The following is a 17,752-nucleotide window of genomic DNA, read 5'->3' as shown; positions in this document are numbered from 1 at the left end:
GACAGAGCAACAAGTTTTATTTCTCTCACCTGTGGAGGAAGTGGCCTCCACCCAGTTTTACTGAATTAGGAGGGAAGTGATTTTTTCAAGTGATAAAAAGAAAGAAAATTCCATGCTCTTCCCAGAGGACGAGTTCAACAATTGGGAGAATGGCGTGAGACCATATGTTGGTTTGTAAAAGGATATAACTTGTAAAGATGTTTCCTTTGATGCCTGTGATGAATATGGATGTGTTTCCCTTCTAGAGGGTCCTGATTAAATTATTCAATTAAGCCCGGAGCTGGAGGATCTAAATATAGGGAGAGGGTTCAGGCTGTCCTGCCTTGTGGGTGTCAGCTCACCCCTACAGATGTGCGTGTTTGTTGTCATAAATAACACCTGCCAGATCAGTGGAGAAGGAGAAATGTTCCAAAAAATGAAATACAGCAGAGTATTTTTCTTTTTTAAATAAAAGGGACAGTTTTTTTCCGCCCTTCGGCCTATTCCATTTTCATTTGTGAATTTGGCATTTGAATTACTGATTTTTTTTTTTTTTTCTTAACCTGATTCATAGACTTTAGTATCTGTTCTGGTTTCAAGTGTAAATCTACCACTTACTAGAATATGATCTTGAAACAGGTACTTAACCTCTGATCCTTAGGTTTATTACTAAAACTGAGAGAATGCTATACATCTTGAAAGATTGCTATAAGAAGTCAATACGATCGTGTTTGTAAAAACGACCAATATAATCCTTGCATAAGGTAATAGCTCAATTAAAATAATTTCATTTGTTAACGATTGAATCATTCCTCACTGGTCGCTTATGGGAATTTACCGCATTTAGCATGCTTTGCAATCAGTAAAATTGCTATACTACGATAACAATGACTCAAAGCGAAGAGTTTTTTCTAAGAGACGACTGTATACTTTTTCCACTTATAGTCTGTACAGTTGAACTTGCACATGTCCCTGCTCTGCAGTTCCCAGTGTTTGAGGAGTAAGCACTTGCAAGCCAAATGAGTCTATACAATTTTTGAGTTGAGGTGACTGCAGATGAGATTTATCAGAGTGAGGCCTTTAGGACCTGGATATCTTGAAAGGCTACCACGTGCTGAAGGACAGCTTTCCATTACAAGCATGAATTCGAGAACAGGGATTCAGGGGGATTAAGGAATGTTATACAACTTCTAGAGAAGTGGTAAGGAGATGTAGCAATAAGGCAAGCTTGTTTGTTGAAGTTGAGGACAGCAAGAAAACTTTTAAGTGTCTCCAGTCTACTTTAACTAAACAAGTAATCGTCTCGTGAAACAAAACAGAACTGACACTTGTTACTCTATAAGGGAAGCTCTGTGACTAAGAAAAATTGACCAGGTGCCCTGTCAGCAGCCAGAATTTGTCAGGATGGAAGGACTTGTGTATGCAGAGCAGAACCAGAAAGAGTTCTTGTCTTGAAGAATTTTCTAACACAACGAACATATATTAAATAGCATACTTGGTGCAACTGAATGCATAAACTACGGCCCTGTCCTTAGAGACGCATCTAAGTGCGACATCCCTAAACTCCTTGCTTCATTGTCATGAAGGGGATGCTGCTTTTGGTCGAAATGTCACCGCTCACGATGAACTTCCAACTGGTAGGTGGTGAGCTCTTCTTTTTGATTCCTAAGATTCCTACTCACTTAACACTGTTGAGAGACCACATCACGGCAGCCCTTGCCAGCATGTCCCTCAGGTCACACCTGAGAGACTGGTAGACTGTCTGTTAGTGCCTGTGTTTTAAAGGCACCGGTACCTGCGTGACTTCATTATGAAAAATAGCTTTCAAGAGCTGGTCCACTCTTCCACCTTCACCCCCTAGTTTCTCCAGACTTGGAAAATTAACCTTGAAAACAATTTTTTAATGAAAAAGAGGCAAACTAGCTATTCTGTGTCATCAAACTGACATTTGGAAAGTTGGGAAATGTTTGGAAGTAACCGAAACAAGGCTTTATAGTAAGAGGCTCAGGACAGTGAAGTCTGCCTTCTGAATGTTTGTGACGGCAGGACTTTGCTGTAAGACCAGCAGAATTCTGCGATTGCCAGTGGATCTTTTTTTTTTTTGTAAAAAGTATTATTTAAAAAATGTTTTCTAATTTTTTTATTCTTTTTCAAATTCCTTTCCCATTTAGATTATTACAGAATATTGAGCACAGTTCCCTCTGCAATACAGTTAGGTCCTTGTAGGTTATCCATTTTAAACACTGCAGTCTGTACGTCAATCCCAGACTCCCAATCTGTCCCTACCCACCAGTGGATCTTCGTATCGCTTTCTTGTGTAGGGACTTGGTTTAAATATATTTTCTTTTTCTGAGGATTCAATCAGAGTAGAGTTCCTGTTAGCCCAACTTCTCAGCAAAGAAGTAGGTAGTTTAAAAAGCGCTTTCAAGTCTGTAAAAGAAATGGAGAGAGGTTTTATTCATCCTCATTTTCTTCTTGTTCTAGGATTTTTTTTCCCCCTTTATTTTGGTTAGTGGTGAGCTTTATTAAGCTACATTTGACCCGTTTGAAATTGAGAAATGTTGAGTGAAGGTCCAGGACTAACTGCTAGTTTAAAACAGGAAAAGGAAATGCAGAGGGACTTCACCTGTTTTCTCCTTCAAGACAAGTATCCCAAAGCCAGATGAGTTCCTAATTGCAGTAACCGGGGAATAGAAACATTTGAACAGGTTATTTGTTGAAACGACGTCACAGAATCACAGACCATCGTTGCTTTGAGATATTTTCTGAGACTGAAATAGCTGGAGAAAACCCATCTCCGTTTTTATTTTCATTGTGATGGCATTATACTTGTGTAGCAAATTTTAACTCGTTTTTTCCCCTGTTTCCCCTGGTATGTTAACTTTCTGACTCTTTTTGATGTTTTAATTTAGCTAAGCATCTTGGGGGAGGCAAGAGTTCTCATCAGGCCTTGAATCCTATCTGAAATCGGATGTTAGGCTAGATGACACATACCTTTCCACAGAACTAATTAATATTGCCGCCAGTCACTTTATACAACACACCTCTGATGTACTTTACACCTTCATGGCATTCTGGTGAGGTATTTGGTGAAATAATTTAGATACAACTACCGAACTACAGAAATCATGTAGTTTGCTTGTGATTTCTCTAAAGCCGCACAGTAGCTCTTCTTTAGGAGCTAGTCTTACTTTTTCTGTTTCTTCACAAGATCATCTGTTTAAGAAGAGCTAGTGGTATAAGTCAGGAAATATGCCTACAGTTTATTTAGTCACTTGGAAATACTTGTTTCCCCCGCAAAATGGATCAGGCATTTTTTTACAGAAAGATAATTTTTGTAAAGTTTCGTTTTTCTTAAGTAACACATCCAACAGTTACACAGTTCCAAAGCGAAGTTAATCAATACCCCTGCGTTTAGTTCCTTGATTCTTTTGATCTTTATGCCTTGATGTTTTACCATTAGAGTTAAGACAGTAATGAACCAAAGAACAAGAAGTCGGGGGTGGGGGAGAGTTGCCTGCTTCATTGACGGTAGACCATTTATCTCCTTTTTTTTTTAAGGTACTAGCAGGGAGTCTTTGATGTTTTTCCCCCCAGTCACTTTTTTGGAGCCTGTATTTCATGCTGATTTTATTGAATCATTTCATTATTCCCTCAGTCGTTTTGTCTAGTTCACTGAATTGCGTGCCAGTGCAGGAACTGTAACAGCACTGGTCTGAAGCTGTAGAGGGCGACTGGCCATTGTCTGTCTCCTCTCCTCCTCCTTCTGTTAAAGGTACTTGGTTTGTAGCACTTGGCAACTCCCCCCTCCCGCCTTTTTATTGTGCTTCAGATACAAATTAGAATAACTTCCTTTTAAAACTTTCAGTGGGAATCTGGGATCTGAGGCATGGCAGAGAGTGTATTTTGTTGATATTCACACAGTTGGATAATTACATGTTTCTTTGCTAGATGAAGATGAAGAAAATGCCGTTGTTGTGCAATTGGCTAATGAGGTTTTCTTTCAGTATAGAGCGAGTCTCACAGCAGTTAAAGGTATTTTACAGCTTCTTCCTTTTTTCCTTTTAACATTAAGGAATACCACATAAGCTGCAGAATTCAAGAGCCAGGTTGAAAGGAGCATTGTAAGTATTCTTCTCATTTGATTCTGGCATTGCTAATAGAAATCCTTCCCGTGGGCGAGACTCCATAGGGAAAGGGCCTGACTTTAGAACCCTGTTTTAAACTGCATTTTTTTTTTTTTTTTTTTTTTGGTACGCGGGCATCTCACTGTTGTGGCCTCTTCCGCTGCGGAGCACAGGCTCCGGATGCGCAGGCTCAGCGGCCATGGCTCACGGGCTCAGCGGCCATGGCTCACGGGCCCAGCCGCTCCGCGGCATGTGGGATCTTCCCGGAACGGGGCACGAACCCGTGTCCCCTGCATCGGCAGGCGGACTCTCAACCACTGCGCCACCAGGGAAGCCCTAAACTGCATTTTTATTACTTCCCAAATCGGGTCACACTGTAAATGCAACCTGATTTATAAGTAGACTTTGTATGTGTCTTGAGTTAATGAATTGAGGTTTTGTTTTTTTGTGTGTAATTTGCAAATATTTGTGTATAGAGGCTTTTAAAAATTTTCAAAGTAACAGTTTTTTATTAAAGAATGTTTGAAAAGTTTTAACAAGTAGGGGAGAGAGAGAGATTATTACCCTTCCAGACCCGGCCACCGTTACATGCTTTGGTATATTTACATAGTTGTTCATGTTATGTATACCGTTATTTTGGTATATTTACATAGTTGTTCATGCTGTATATACCATTTTACATTCTGCTTAAGGTGTTTTCCCAGTTATTTTTATGAACATAATTTTTTAAGGGTTACGTAATATCCCGTTGAGTGGATTATACTACATCTTACTTATTTTCCAACTTTTAGATACTTTTTTTCCCTTATAATAAAGAATGCTCTAATGAAAATCATTATGCAAAAACTTTTTTACCTTTCCAGTGCAGAGTGTTTCCTTAGAGTAAATTTCTAGAAGTGAAGTTGCCGGAACAAAGATCTCCCTATTTTTTAAGGCTTCTAAGGGGTTCTTTACCAGATGAATGCTTTTGCTTCTCTGTCATTTTGAAATGTTTGTATTTGGAGAAGAGGGAAGGAAATCTCTGTTTGCTGACTCATGTTTTTATTTTGCACTTTAAACTGATAACGCCACTTAGCTTTTGACACAAACTAAAGCAGGAAGTACCAAAAGGGGCAGAAAAAGAATGAGTTGCCTTGCCAAGGCCATAGTGTCATGGACACGTTTGAGTTCCTGATGGGAGGTAGGTTACTTGTTTGACTTGAATATAAAAAAATGCTTAACTCAAGTAGGCAAGAATCAGTCATCAGCCTGTATTTTGTTTCATATGCACATTTATGTGCAAGAGTTTGTGATCTTGTCACTTGAAAGTTTTTAGTGGCATCAGACCCCCCAGCTGGCCCTGTGGTGTTTGGAGAACATAGGGGTTTTTTTTCATTTTTTGTTCCCTGTGCGGAGAAGCCTTTTGTATTGAGGATATCACCTTAGCTGTCTTTCTAAAACATAAATCTAATCACACTGATGCCCTGATTTAAAGCCTTCCATTTGTCCACAGGATGTGTGACAGGCCCTTCACAGTCTTGCCCTGCCTTTATCAGCCTTGTATCGTCTACAGCAACCGTGAACCCTAGCATTTCTCTGATGTTGGTGAGAATGAGTAATTTACAAAAGTGGTTTAAAAGTTGAGGCTCTAGAGCCAGACAACATAGGTTCACTCTGGCCCCACCACTTACAACTGTGCGCATGAAACCTCGGACAAGTTATTTAACTTTTCTATTGTATATTTCACTTTCCTTACCTGTAAAATGAGGAAAATAAGAGTGTTCACTAAAGAGGGTTTGTCACAAAGATTAAACTAGTTAGTAGATATAAAGTGCTTGGAACAGTGTCTATCAAGTAGCGATCACTCAGAATATTAGCTCTGTTGTTTTGCAAAATCCTGCTCATCCTTTAATGCTTGTCTGATAGTTCTTCTTTGGGAAAACTTCCTGAAATCCCTGGAATTAACTGTTCTCTCCTTTTCTGCTTTTATTCGTTATCGTTTATACCTGTCGTATAGCTTTTGCACACAGTGTTATTGTTGGTTCAGGGTGGGCAGATGCATGGTACATGGGCCGCCTCTTCTATTCCTGCACTCAGGGTTCACCTTGCTACAGTCCTCCATTCCTTCCTGCTGAGGTCTGCACTTGACCCAAGACTCCGCAGTACAGTCCTTTAGCTTGGCATGCAGGGGAACCAGTTTGCTTCAAGAGAGTTCACTGTTTACACACTGGCTCTTCAGGACGGAGACATCTTTGCTTCCATCCTCTGTGGATACCGTAGGTACTTAGCAGGCACTCAGTGCAGCTTTGCTGAATGAATGTCACTTTGAGCAGTTAAAGCAAAGGTCTGCAATGGTGGTCCTTAATCTCCCCAACTCCCCACATACTTACCTTCTATAACAAACCCATCAGTGCTAGAGTTTGAAACAGCCCCAGGTGATTTTGATATAAACTCGCCCCCTCTATTTGAAAACCATTGACCAAAATATAAAAAAGCAGTTTTTGGAGTTGAAGAAAAGGACATACAGAATAAGAAGAAATGTATTCCTTTTATAAATTGTTGCTAGAGGACAAGGAAAAGAAGTTGTCTTTCTTGTTCTTTGGCACAATTAACCTTTAGGTAAAAGTAAATGATCATTTCAGGAGGTACACTCTGACCAAGTGTGACTTTTGATGGTAGCATAGTTTTATTTTCTCTTTTTCTGTTCAACGAAAATAACGCCAGCTTCAAAGCACTGGTAAAACTCTTTACCTTACAAAAGGAAACAACGGACCCGCTACAGCCTGTTGAATAAGTAAAGCTCCACACTTGGCCTTCTGATTCCTTCAGGGAGCTAAATCATTCATCAAACATTTATTGAGACTCTGATATGTGCCAGCTACAGGGCTAGGTTCCAAAGCTAGGAAGACAGTAAGATAGAATTCCTGAGTCATTTTCCTCTAGTGAAGAAGTAGCTATAGACATGCACAGCTGTATGTCTATACCACAAAGTAGCTATAGACATGCACAGTTTGCTATGAAAGCTGTTCATAATTATTATCCCTTTGAGTTCTGAGGATCAGTAATGATTTCCCCCTTTTATTCCTGTTATTGGTAATTTGTGCCTTCTCTTTTATTGATTTATAGGTTTTTTTAGAGGAATATCTTGATTTTATTCGTACTTTCAAAGAGCTAACTTTGATTTTGTAGGTTTTCTCTCTTGCATATATATATATTTAATTTTTGCTCTCATTTCTTTTTACTGTCTTCAGGTTTAATTTGCTGTTCCTTTTTTTTTCTTTTGATACATAGAAAATTAGTTTTCAGCTTTTTTCTTTTCTAATATGTGCATTTAAGACAACCCATTTCCTGCTAAGCATGGATTGAGCTACATCTTACAAGTTTTGATGTGTCATATTTTTATAATCATTCAGTTTAAAATATTTTCTAATTTCTCCTGTAGTTTCTTTTTTGACCCATGCATTATTTAAAAGTGTAATTATTTTCAATAACAATACTTTTGGCATTTATTCTTAGTTATACTGTGATCAAAGGACATATTCTGTATGGTTTTATTCCTTTGATATGTGTTGAGATTTGCTTAATGGCTCATATGGTCAGTTTGGATAAGCATTCCATGTGTTTTTGAAAGTAGTACGTATGTTATAGTTGTTGGGTGCATACACGATTGAGTCAGGTGTTTAAACATGTTGTTAATCTTCTATATCTGTTGATTTCTGTTTACCTGTTTAGTCATTTACTGTGTTAATCTCCCACTAAGATTGTTAATCATTTTAATTCTGTCAGTTTCTGCTTTATGTGTTTTAAAACTGATTACTTGGATAAAAAATTGGGATTGTGATGTATTTGTGGTGGATCAACTCTTAACGTTATGAAATGTCCCTCTTTTATCCTTGGTGATGCTTCTTACTTTACGGCTTCTTTTGCCTGATACGATAGCTGTGTGAGCTTTTTTGGTTAGAATATGAATAGTATATTTCTTTCCATATTTTTTTTCTTTTGGCCATTCTCTGTCTTTATATTCGACGATATGTGTCTCTTGTAAGTACAGTATAGTTAAGTGGTGTCTCCACCCCTACCCCAGTCTTTTGCTTGGCGAATTTAGTCTCTTGATATTTAAGTAATTCTTGAGACTTTGAGGATTAGCTGTGAATCTTACTGTTTTCTATTTTTCCCATCTATTATGTGCACTTTTTTCCTTTTTCTTAAGTTTTTTTGGATTAAACATATTTTAAAAAATAATTCCATATTTTTAACTCCTCTATTACCTTTTTGTGGTTTTTAAATTCTTTCAGTTGTTTGTTTATTATGACATGAATTCATAACATATCAACAATACTTTAATGCTTTACCACAACCTGGGTAGGCAAGGACCTTAGAAATCTGACTTCATTTACCCCTTCTGCTTTATTTGTTATGCGTTTTAATTCTGTATTCTAAACACCACAAGACATTCCTATAATTGTTCTGTAAAGTCAGTACCCTTTTGGAGCTCTTCGTTCTTTCCTGCAGTTCCTTGCTTTTCCCTTGTGCCTGAAAATTCCTGCTGGAAGCCAGTTCTCTCAGATTTTGTTTGTTGGAGAGCATATTTATTTCACAGTCATTTTGAATGATTTTTCTCCTCTAAGTATAGAATTCTGAGTTTCCAGCTTTTTATTTGTAGGCTAAAGATGTCATTTCACTGTCATCTGGTTTCCATTGTTTCTGTTGAAATGTCAGCTGTCAGCCTTATTGTACTCATTTTGAAAGTATTGTGTCTTTTTAAAGACTTTTGTGGTAGGGTTTCAGCAATTATACTGTGATATGACACATTAAAACTTGTGGATACCTTTCCGTCTCTCCTTCTTTGGATTTGTAGGCCTTCATGAATCTGTGGCTAGACATCTGTTGTCACTTTTGGAAAATCTTTGGCCAGTATCTACAAATATTTCCTCTCTCACAGTTTTTCTCTCCTCTTTTCCCATCATCTTGTTCCAGTCTAGTATTAAGATGATTCTAGGCTGTGTTTCAGTGTTTGTAAACACTGGTCCATTTCAGTTTTACCCTTGCACACTAGGGCATACCTCTTCAGGGGTCTCAACTGAAAGTCTGGTATGTTTACCAGGCCCTCAACTCCATTTTTCTTTTTTCTTTTTTTTTCGTCTCCTCAGCACTGTGAGACTACTGAAATCTCTGTTTGGTTCTTTAGCCTCTTTCTGCTTGGCTACTCACAGCACAGGCATTGGCAACTAAACGCCTTGAGAAGAAAAGCAATGAAGAGTGTTCAGCTTATTATTTCATTGCTTTTCACAGCTCTCCAGCATCTTGGCCCCTCATGTCCTGCGTACTTTGGTTGCTCTTTGATACATTTAAAAAGTTGGGGGGTTTTCCCCCTGATTTGTTCATTTGTATTTTATTCAGCTTTTATAGTTACTTTGGGGAGGAGGTTGGTTTGATACCTGCTACTGAATCTTAGCCGGACTTGGTACAAAGTTATCATCTTTAATCTTTTTCACCGTTTGTGTTTTTATCTGGTGAAGAGTAACTAGAAAGTTTAAATGAGACAACTTGACAAAAGTATTTGGTACAGTATGTGTTCACGTGCTTCATTCCTTTCATGTAAATAAAAAGCAAATTTGAAAAAGTAGGGGGTAAATTTCCTACCTGACTTGCCTGATAGCCCATAGGCATAGGCTTGTTTACTGGTTTACTGAATAAATACCCTAAAATGTTGCTACATTTACATAGTGTAAATATAACTACCTTTTTTATAGCGTAAGACATACTTGAGGAACAGCCCAAAATAGATGTTAAGACTATTGCATTTTTATTATTTCCTTTTGCTTTCAGTTTTTGTTGATTGAGGTGTATTTTGAAATATATATCTTAGAGCCTATAAATGAATCTAAATATAAAACATCACAATATCTGTTGAGAACTTGAACTTTTTTTGCACTAAGGGGTCTGTTGCTTCTATCTCAGAACTCATGTAAACAGTAACATACTCCTTTTTAAAGCTGTATCTCAGTTTATTCATCTGTAAAATGGCAATGATGGTACTACCTAGTTGAAAGAATTATTTAAAGGATTAAATACTGTGTTAGTCTGCTTGGGCTGCCATAACAAAATACCACTGACCGAGTGGCTTAAACAGTAGAAATGTATTTCTCACAGTCCTGGAGGCTAGGAAGTCCAAGATGAAGGCTCCAGCCAGTTTGGTTTCTGGTGAGGGCTGTCTTCCAGGCTTGCAGACAGCTGCCTCTATGAAGAAGGCCTTTCCTCAGTGGGTGCACATGTAGGGAGGGAGAGAGAAATCTCTCCCTTCTTCTTATAAGGCCACTGTAGGGAGGGAGAGAGAAATCTCTCCCTTCTTCTTATAAGGCCACCAATCCAATTAGATCAGGGCCCCATCCTCATGACCTCATTTAATGTTAATTACTTCCTTAGAGGCCCCATCTCCAAATACAGTCACACTGGGTGTGAGGGCTTCAACGTGAGTTTTAGGGGGGGACATAATTCAGCCCATAGCATACTGTAATACATAAAAGTGCTTAAAATAGTATCTGGCCCGTGGTAATTGTTTAATAAATTGTGATTTTGTGCTAGAGATGATTTTAAACATCTTTTTCCCTTTTTTCTTTTCTAGGTGCTGACTTTGGGTTACTTTTGAAAACACTAGGAATGGTGATTTCTACTTTTCAGGACCTCAGCACGAAGAAGCTAAGGAGAATCCTATGTAAATAAAGTGAAACCTCTTCTGCTCTCCTTTCACATTTGGGGACGTCTTTCTTTCTCCATCCACAAGGAGTGTACGTGGTGCCATCATGAACGTGACAAGTTTGTTTTCCTTCACAAGTCCAGCTGTGAAGAGACTGCTTGGTTGGAAACAGGGTGATGAAGAAGAAAAATGGGCAGAGAAAGCTGTTGACGCTTTGGTGAAAAAACTGAAGAAAAAGAAAGGTGCCATGGAGGAACTGGAAAAGGCCTTGAGCTGTCCAGGGCAGCCTAGTAACTGTGTCACCATTCCCCGCTCCCTGGACGGTAGGCTGCAAGTTTCCCACCGGAAGGGGCTGCCTCACGTCATTTACTGCCGTGTGTGGCGCTGGCCTGACCTTCAGAGCCACCATGAACTAAAACCACTGGAATGCTGTGAGTTTCCTTTTGGTTCCAAGCAGAAGGAGGTGTGCATCAATCCCTACCACTATAAGCGAGTAGAAAGCCCTGGTAAGTGAGCCCTTTTATGTTGATGCGTTTAGCAGATTTGTATTGTTTCTCAAAATCATTCCTTTCCATGTTTTTAGTTGTAATTTTCAAATATTAGGGGAAAAGTTACATTTGTCCGCCCTTGAATATGTCATACGTTCTAACAGCATAGTCTCTAGTTAATCTTATTTCTTAGGAGCGGGGCTGTGAAAACTGTTATCCTGGTACTAATACCTCTAACTTGTAATAAATTGTTTTCTTTCTAAATTTATTCCTTATGTTTCCCTTTGGCTCTGTGCATTTCTCTAGACAAATTTAGCTATGATTTTATTGTGAGGGACAGGAAAGGAAAGAAGCATGGCATTACTGTCTACCTACTTGAGGGCAGTTGCTAGTGACTTGGCAACTTTATCCTTAAAAATAGCAATTTTTATCATCTCCAGTGGAATTTCACTATGGCATATTCCCTGTAGAGGATATGAAGGAATTATGTTCTGCTGTGGAATCATTTGATACTATTACTTTATAAGATATTTCTTAGTTTTTACATATATGACCTTGGCCGGTGGGCAGGAGGAGAAGCACAGTAAAGGATACACTTCAAAATTTACTTGGTTTTGCCCTCAAATTAGAGTCCACATTCTAGACAGTTGCATCAATTGGAAAGTGATCAGGCAATCTCAAGACCCTAGATATCTCATTGTCAGATTGGAACCAATTTTGTTGATGGATTAGTTATTAATAGCTGTTGGTTACCAAGGGTTCCCAAATGAGGCTGTGCGTTAGCTTCACGTGGCTCCCCCCCCCCCGGAAATTCTGATTCTGGCCTAGCCTGGTAATCCGTGTTTTTAACAGGTACTCCAGGTGGGGCTGATGGGAGCTGTTGGATTGGTGTTTGGGAACTACTAAGCTAGATACTGTAATAACATGGCTCTCAAATAAAAGGCATTCTGGTTTCTTACGGAATATTGAAGAAGAGTTTAAGGACTAGGGAATAATAATAATAAACATCTTTGTATCCACCACCCAGTTGCCTTCAGTAACTACTGTCCTGAATTTGATGGTTAAGTTTGAAGTTCATCATTCCCATGCGTGCTTTTATACAGCAATTCTGTATGTGTCTGAATCCTTGACAGTATGTACTGTCAATTTTGTATATTTAAATGTATTATATAATGATATTGGAGTATCCTTCTACAATTTGCTGTATTCATTCAACATCATTGATGTGTGATTTCTATATTACACACTTTAGGATTACCTTGTCAAGGCCTGTGAAAAATCCTCTGGAGATTTTATTGGAATTTCATTGATTTCATTTGGGGAAGGATTGATATAGTTCTCTTCTTGAGTGCAGTATTTTTCTAAATTTATTTAGGTTTTTTTTTTTTTTCCTGCGGTACGCGGGCCTCTCACTGTTGTGGCCTCTCCCACTGCGGAGCACAGGCTCCAGACACGCAGGCTCAGCGGCCATGGTTCATGGGCCCAGCCACTCCACGGCATGTGGGATCTTCCCAGACCGGGGCACGAACCCGTGTCCCCTGCATCGGTAGGCGGACTCTCAACCACTGCGCCACCAGGGAAGCCCTATTTAGGTATTTTAAGTTTCTTCCATAAAGTTCTTGCACATCTTTTCTTAGATTTATTTCTAGGTAACTGTTTGGATTTTATTGTATCCTTTTAAAAGTTACATCTTGTTACAGTTGTTCATGGCTAGGACTATACTTGCTTTTTTCCAGCCATCTTGCAGAATTCTCCTTGTTGTAATCTAGGCATTCTTTACTGCTTGTCACACCCACTGTGATGTAAATTTTAGTGTGTAATATGTACAAACAGGATTGCTTAGGTACTTGGTTTTTAGATCCCCATAGTAACTTTAAGAGGTACGTGGGGAAGATTCTAATCCCACTTCACAAATGGTAAAACTGAGGTCCCTATAAATTAAGTGACCTGTGTGTCAGACAGCCAAGGTTCAGTATTGAGAAAACACTGTGGATACATTTTCTCCCGCCACCCCTTCCTCCACTCTGTTCCATTTCATCTTACGCTGCGGCAGCTGGGGACCAGCGCACTACAGAGAGTGTTCTTTGAAGATGCGCGCTGTGGCCGTGTAATCTTCCTGCTTCCCATTGCTCTTACACACAGCTCTGTGTTCTGGTCTTCACCCACCTCGCCAGCTTCTTTTCCCACCTTCCATGCTTCTTGTGCTTGAGCCATATGGGGACACTCAGTGCACTCTTCCTCTGTACCTCGTTTCTCCTCCCTCTTTGCCTAGTTCACTCTTCTTTATCCTTCAGGCCTAAGCTTAATGGAGGCCGACTTTGCTGAGAAGCCTTTGTTGATACCTCCTCCCCCCGCCCCCCTTACCCCCCTCACCCCCCGCCCCCTCCCCCCGCATGCCTGTCTGTGTTTCCCATAGTAGCAATTTGAATTTCTTCCTGATGTTCTTCACACTTATATTTGCCACTGTTAGTCTTCCTTGCAGGATAGTAAATCAGGCTCCATGATGGCAAGGACCATGTTTATTATTAACATCTCTACATTTAGAAGTGAGCATGGTTAAATACATTTTTGCTGTTAAATGAAAATACTTCTTTTAGTTTCTCTGTATGGTCTTTTTGTTTGTTTGTTTAGAGATGAGCTTTCAATTTGTTTATGTCCTCCAACCATCATCTTCCCTTTCGTGTCCATTTCATTGCCGTTACTATCTGACATAGATGGAAAGGACTTTTTAAAAGTTAACACTGAGGTGATTTTGTTGCTCTTAATAATTTACTTGATAGGGAGGAGGTGGGAAACCAGCTAAAACAGGGCATTCTGAGACTCCACAAGTATCATTCCATCCTCCCCTTTAGCCAGGAATCTGGTGAGCCGTGCACAGACCAGTTCTCAAAAACCGTGAGGCCAATATCTGTTGAATTTGAACATATCAGGATTTTCCTTATATTTTTTATATTGTGAAGTGAAAATATGGTGGGAATGAGAAACTGGACTTCTTCCAGAGACCACTGTGAAGCAGCCCCTGCACCTCATGGGGAGAAGCCCCTCTAAATCAAAGTGCAGTGGGGCCTCAGCCCCTCACAATCCCAGAGTTAAGTAGGCATTTTCCCTCTGTAATGTAGCATGGAGCACACCTGGTTGTTGTTTCTGTGAAATAGGAAAAAAGGGGTCTGGAAGTCTAAGCTGCGGACACTGAAGCTCAACACTGAATTACTCTGAACTCTGTAACTATTTTACCTCAGATAAAGTATTTCAAAGAGCAGTTTAACAGTTTAAGCATAAGATAGGTCTCCCAAACTTGTTATTTTCTGCTAAGGCCCCTTTTGGGATCTCTAGAGAAAACTTCCACAGAAATTGGGAGGGAGTCTCTAGATTTAGAGCAGTGGTTTTCAAAGTGTGTGGTCCTCAGACTAGCAGCATCAGCATCACCTGGGAACTTGGTAGAAACGAATATTGTTAGATCCTTCCACAGACCTACTGAATCAAACTCTGGGGATGGAGCCAGCAATCTGTTTGGACAAACTCTCCAGGTGATTCTGATTCAGGCTAAAGTGTGAGAACCACTGGTTTAAGGTATCCAGGCAGGTCAAGTCCAGCTGACCAGATGAAGTCTCTTATTGAAAAGAGATGCTAATGAGTTACAGTTTGAAATCCTTCATCATTTTTAACTTAGCATCTTGTTAGGGGTATAAAACTGACTTGCTCTTTCCAGAATTTCCCTTCCTGTTGATATTCATTAAGATTAGCATTCTGATACAGTGTGATAAAGGTGTCTTAAAGGGAGTGGAGGAGTGAGGGGAGGAAGGAATGCTTTGTTGTTTGGCCCAGTGGAAGTTTTATAATTGTTCTTTGGGGTATCTTTTACTGTCTGTGTTTCTTTGACCAAAAATAATTTTAATGGATTTAAGTAAACGTAGTTTTTCTTTACCTGTGCCATTAATTTTGTTATAAATAAAAGAGTCTAAACATTGTGGTGGGGAAAAAACCGAAAGTTACAGAAACACTTTGCAACAACTTGTGCTCATCATAGGCAATGATGGGAGAGAGTGTGAGAGGGACGAACCTTCCTTTTGGTGAAAGGTAGTAAAGCACCTTGGCCATTACTGAAAAATGCATCTTTGGGAAAGTAGAAAGTGGTAAGAATTTCTTTTTCTGCAAGTGTGTGGATAGTTACAGGAAAGAGGAAGTGTGTGCAGTTTCTGAAGACCGTGCCCCTGCTGATGATGTAACAGGTGACTGTTTACTTGGACTTTGGGTAGCCTTTAGAGTCCAGGCTACTTATTAGTGGTTGGGTTAAATGGCGGTTTTCTTTTTCTTTACCAAAGCAAATGCTGACAGGGTAAAGTCAGTCATCTCAATGTGGTATGAGAAGGCTATTCAGTTGCTATCTGCCGCCATTAAAATGTCTTCATGGAGACTTCCTGTCATTTGGCCTTTTTTTTCTTTTAATGTTTTTCACGTGGTTCCTGAGAATTATCATCTGTACTTTGAACTTCATCCACTTGCAAGGCCATATTGATCCTGAGCTTGAAATTCTGAGATTTCAGTTTGATCTTTAAAGTAATACCCTGCTGTTCACTTCCTGGTGCTTCTTCCATTTTCAGCAGCATGGCTCCAGCTGTTTAAAATACACCTAAAATCCTCTTCACCTGTTGACCGAATGCAAGTTTTGCCCCTTTGGCTGCCTCAGTCACCAGGTAATTCCTGGCTTGGTAAATTTTACCTTAAGAAGAAGGCCTTAAAATCATAGAAATGGAGAATGAGTTGGTGGTTGCTGGGGGCAGGAGGGGAGTAGGTGTGGCTATAAAAGGGCAACATTGGGGAGGGACCCTTGGGTTGATGGAAGTGTTCTGTATCTTGCCTGTGTCAGTGTCGTGATTGTGATGACGGTCTATAGTTTTGCAGGATGTTACCATTTGAGGAAACTGGGTAAGAGGGTAGGCAGGATTTCTCTTGTTACTTCTTACAGCTGCATGTGAATCTGCCATTATTTGAATTTTAAAAATGGTGATTCCCTGAAAAAGCAGCTAGTGCAGCCTGCGACTCAGTCACATTGAGTGCTTTTCCTCAACAACCGTTGTGTTTTGGCATGTAGCAGAGGTGCTCTGTGAGTACTTTTATATTGTCACACAGAATATTAGACGGACATATACTCAAGGATCAAGATTTAATAAAATTAATATTTAAAAATTTAAATCAAAAAATTTTAATGTGTTTCTTCATGTTGTGAATGTGTTTTTACATGAGCCAAGGATGACAAAAACCTCTATCTAATTAAAGTGCCTTTTTTTTTTTTTAAGTCTTTGTATTAGTACATCCATTCGGAGGATGATGATGGGTGGGGGGACGTATTGACTTTTCCTTCAAGTTTATCTGAGTGGCTGTATCTAGGAGTCTGGTGACTGACGCTGTAAACCAGATACCAGGATACGATGGTGACAAGTGTTTTGAAGATTTAGGATTAATTAGCAACAATATCAACTATAAAAATTAAAATAAAGCATTATGACCTGTATATTATAGTCAGAGTTCTCCAGAGCAACAGAACCAATAGGATCGATCAATCGATCTATCTATCTATATACATACACACACATATATATTATATATAGAGATCTTATATATTATATATATACATATATATATTTTATACCTAGATCCTATATATTTAATAGGATCCTACAAAATTTAAATTAATTTATTAATTATCCTATTAATAAGTCTACTATTGGGATTTCCCTGGCGGTCCAGTGGTTAGGACTCGGCGCTTTCCCTGCTGAGGGGCCGGGTTCAATCGCTAGTCGGGGAACTCAGATCCCATAAGCCTCACAGCCCAGCCAAAAAAAAAAAGAGTTTTTAAAAAAGTCTATTATACATTATAGGTTTATTATGGGAGCTGGCTCATGTGAGTATGGAGGCCGAGAGGTCCTGTGATCTGCTGTCTGCAAGCTGTAGAACCAGCAAGTCTGATGGTGGAAGTCCCAGTCTTAGTCCAAAGGCCTGGGAAGCAGGAGCACCGTATCCGAGGGCAGGAGAAGATAGGTGACCCAGCCTTTTTGTTCTGTTCAGGTGCTCAGCAATTGGGTGACGTCCACTTACAGTGGTGAGGGTGATCTTCCTTACTCAGTCTACCAATTCAAATGCTTATCTCCTCTGGAGATACCCTCACAGACACAACCAGAAATACTGTTTTACCAGCTCTCTGAGCATCCCTCAGCCCACTCAGGTTGACACATAAAATTAACCGTCACACCCTGTGTTCATCATCTACATCTAAATTCCTCTTCACTCAGACATCTGGGGCCCATGTACAACTCCTCAGGAACTGGGTCTGCCAGAGAAAGATGGGCATGTGAGTACAGCACAGTGTGCTAAATTGAATGATAGAAGTGTGGACGGGAGATGCAGCCAACTCTTACAAGCCTGAGAGTGGCCACAGAAAAGCTCGCTGGACTCCAACGCATCTGGACATTGTGTTCCAGCCT

General features: G+C 39.6%; 1 protein-coding gene across 6 annotated transcripts in view; it reads left to right on the top strand.

Moving 5' to 3' along the window:
• SMAD1 (SMAD family member 1) overlaps positions 1-17,752 on the top strand; it is a 77,221-nt gene that overhangs the window by 19,565 nt on the left and 39,904 nt on the right. For all 6 annotated transcript variants that reach the window (XM_067736763.1, XM_067736758.1, XM_067736762.1 and 3 more), the window contains exon 2: positions 10,711-11,288. In XM_067736763.1, coding sequence (XP_067592864.1) covers positions 10,889-11,288 — 400 coding nt within the window. In that variant the 5' untranslated portion in view covers positions 10,711-10,888. The remainder of the gene's footprint in view (positions 1-10,710; positions 11,289-17,752) is intronic.

The sequence above is a fragment of the Pseudorca crassidens genome, chromosome 4 (genome assembly GCF_039906515.1).
Source record: "Pseudorca crassidens isolate mPseCra1 chromosome 4, mPseCra1.hap1, whole genome shotgun sequence".
Taxonomy (NCBI): domain Eukaryota; kingdom Metazoa; phylum Chordata; class Mammalia; order Artiodactyla; family Delphinidae; genus Pseudorca; species Pseudorca crassidens.
The sequence above is the reverse complement of the archived record's forward strand: the minus strand, read 5'-3'. Positions and strand labels throughout refer to the sequence as shown.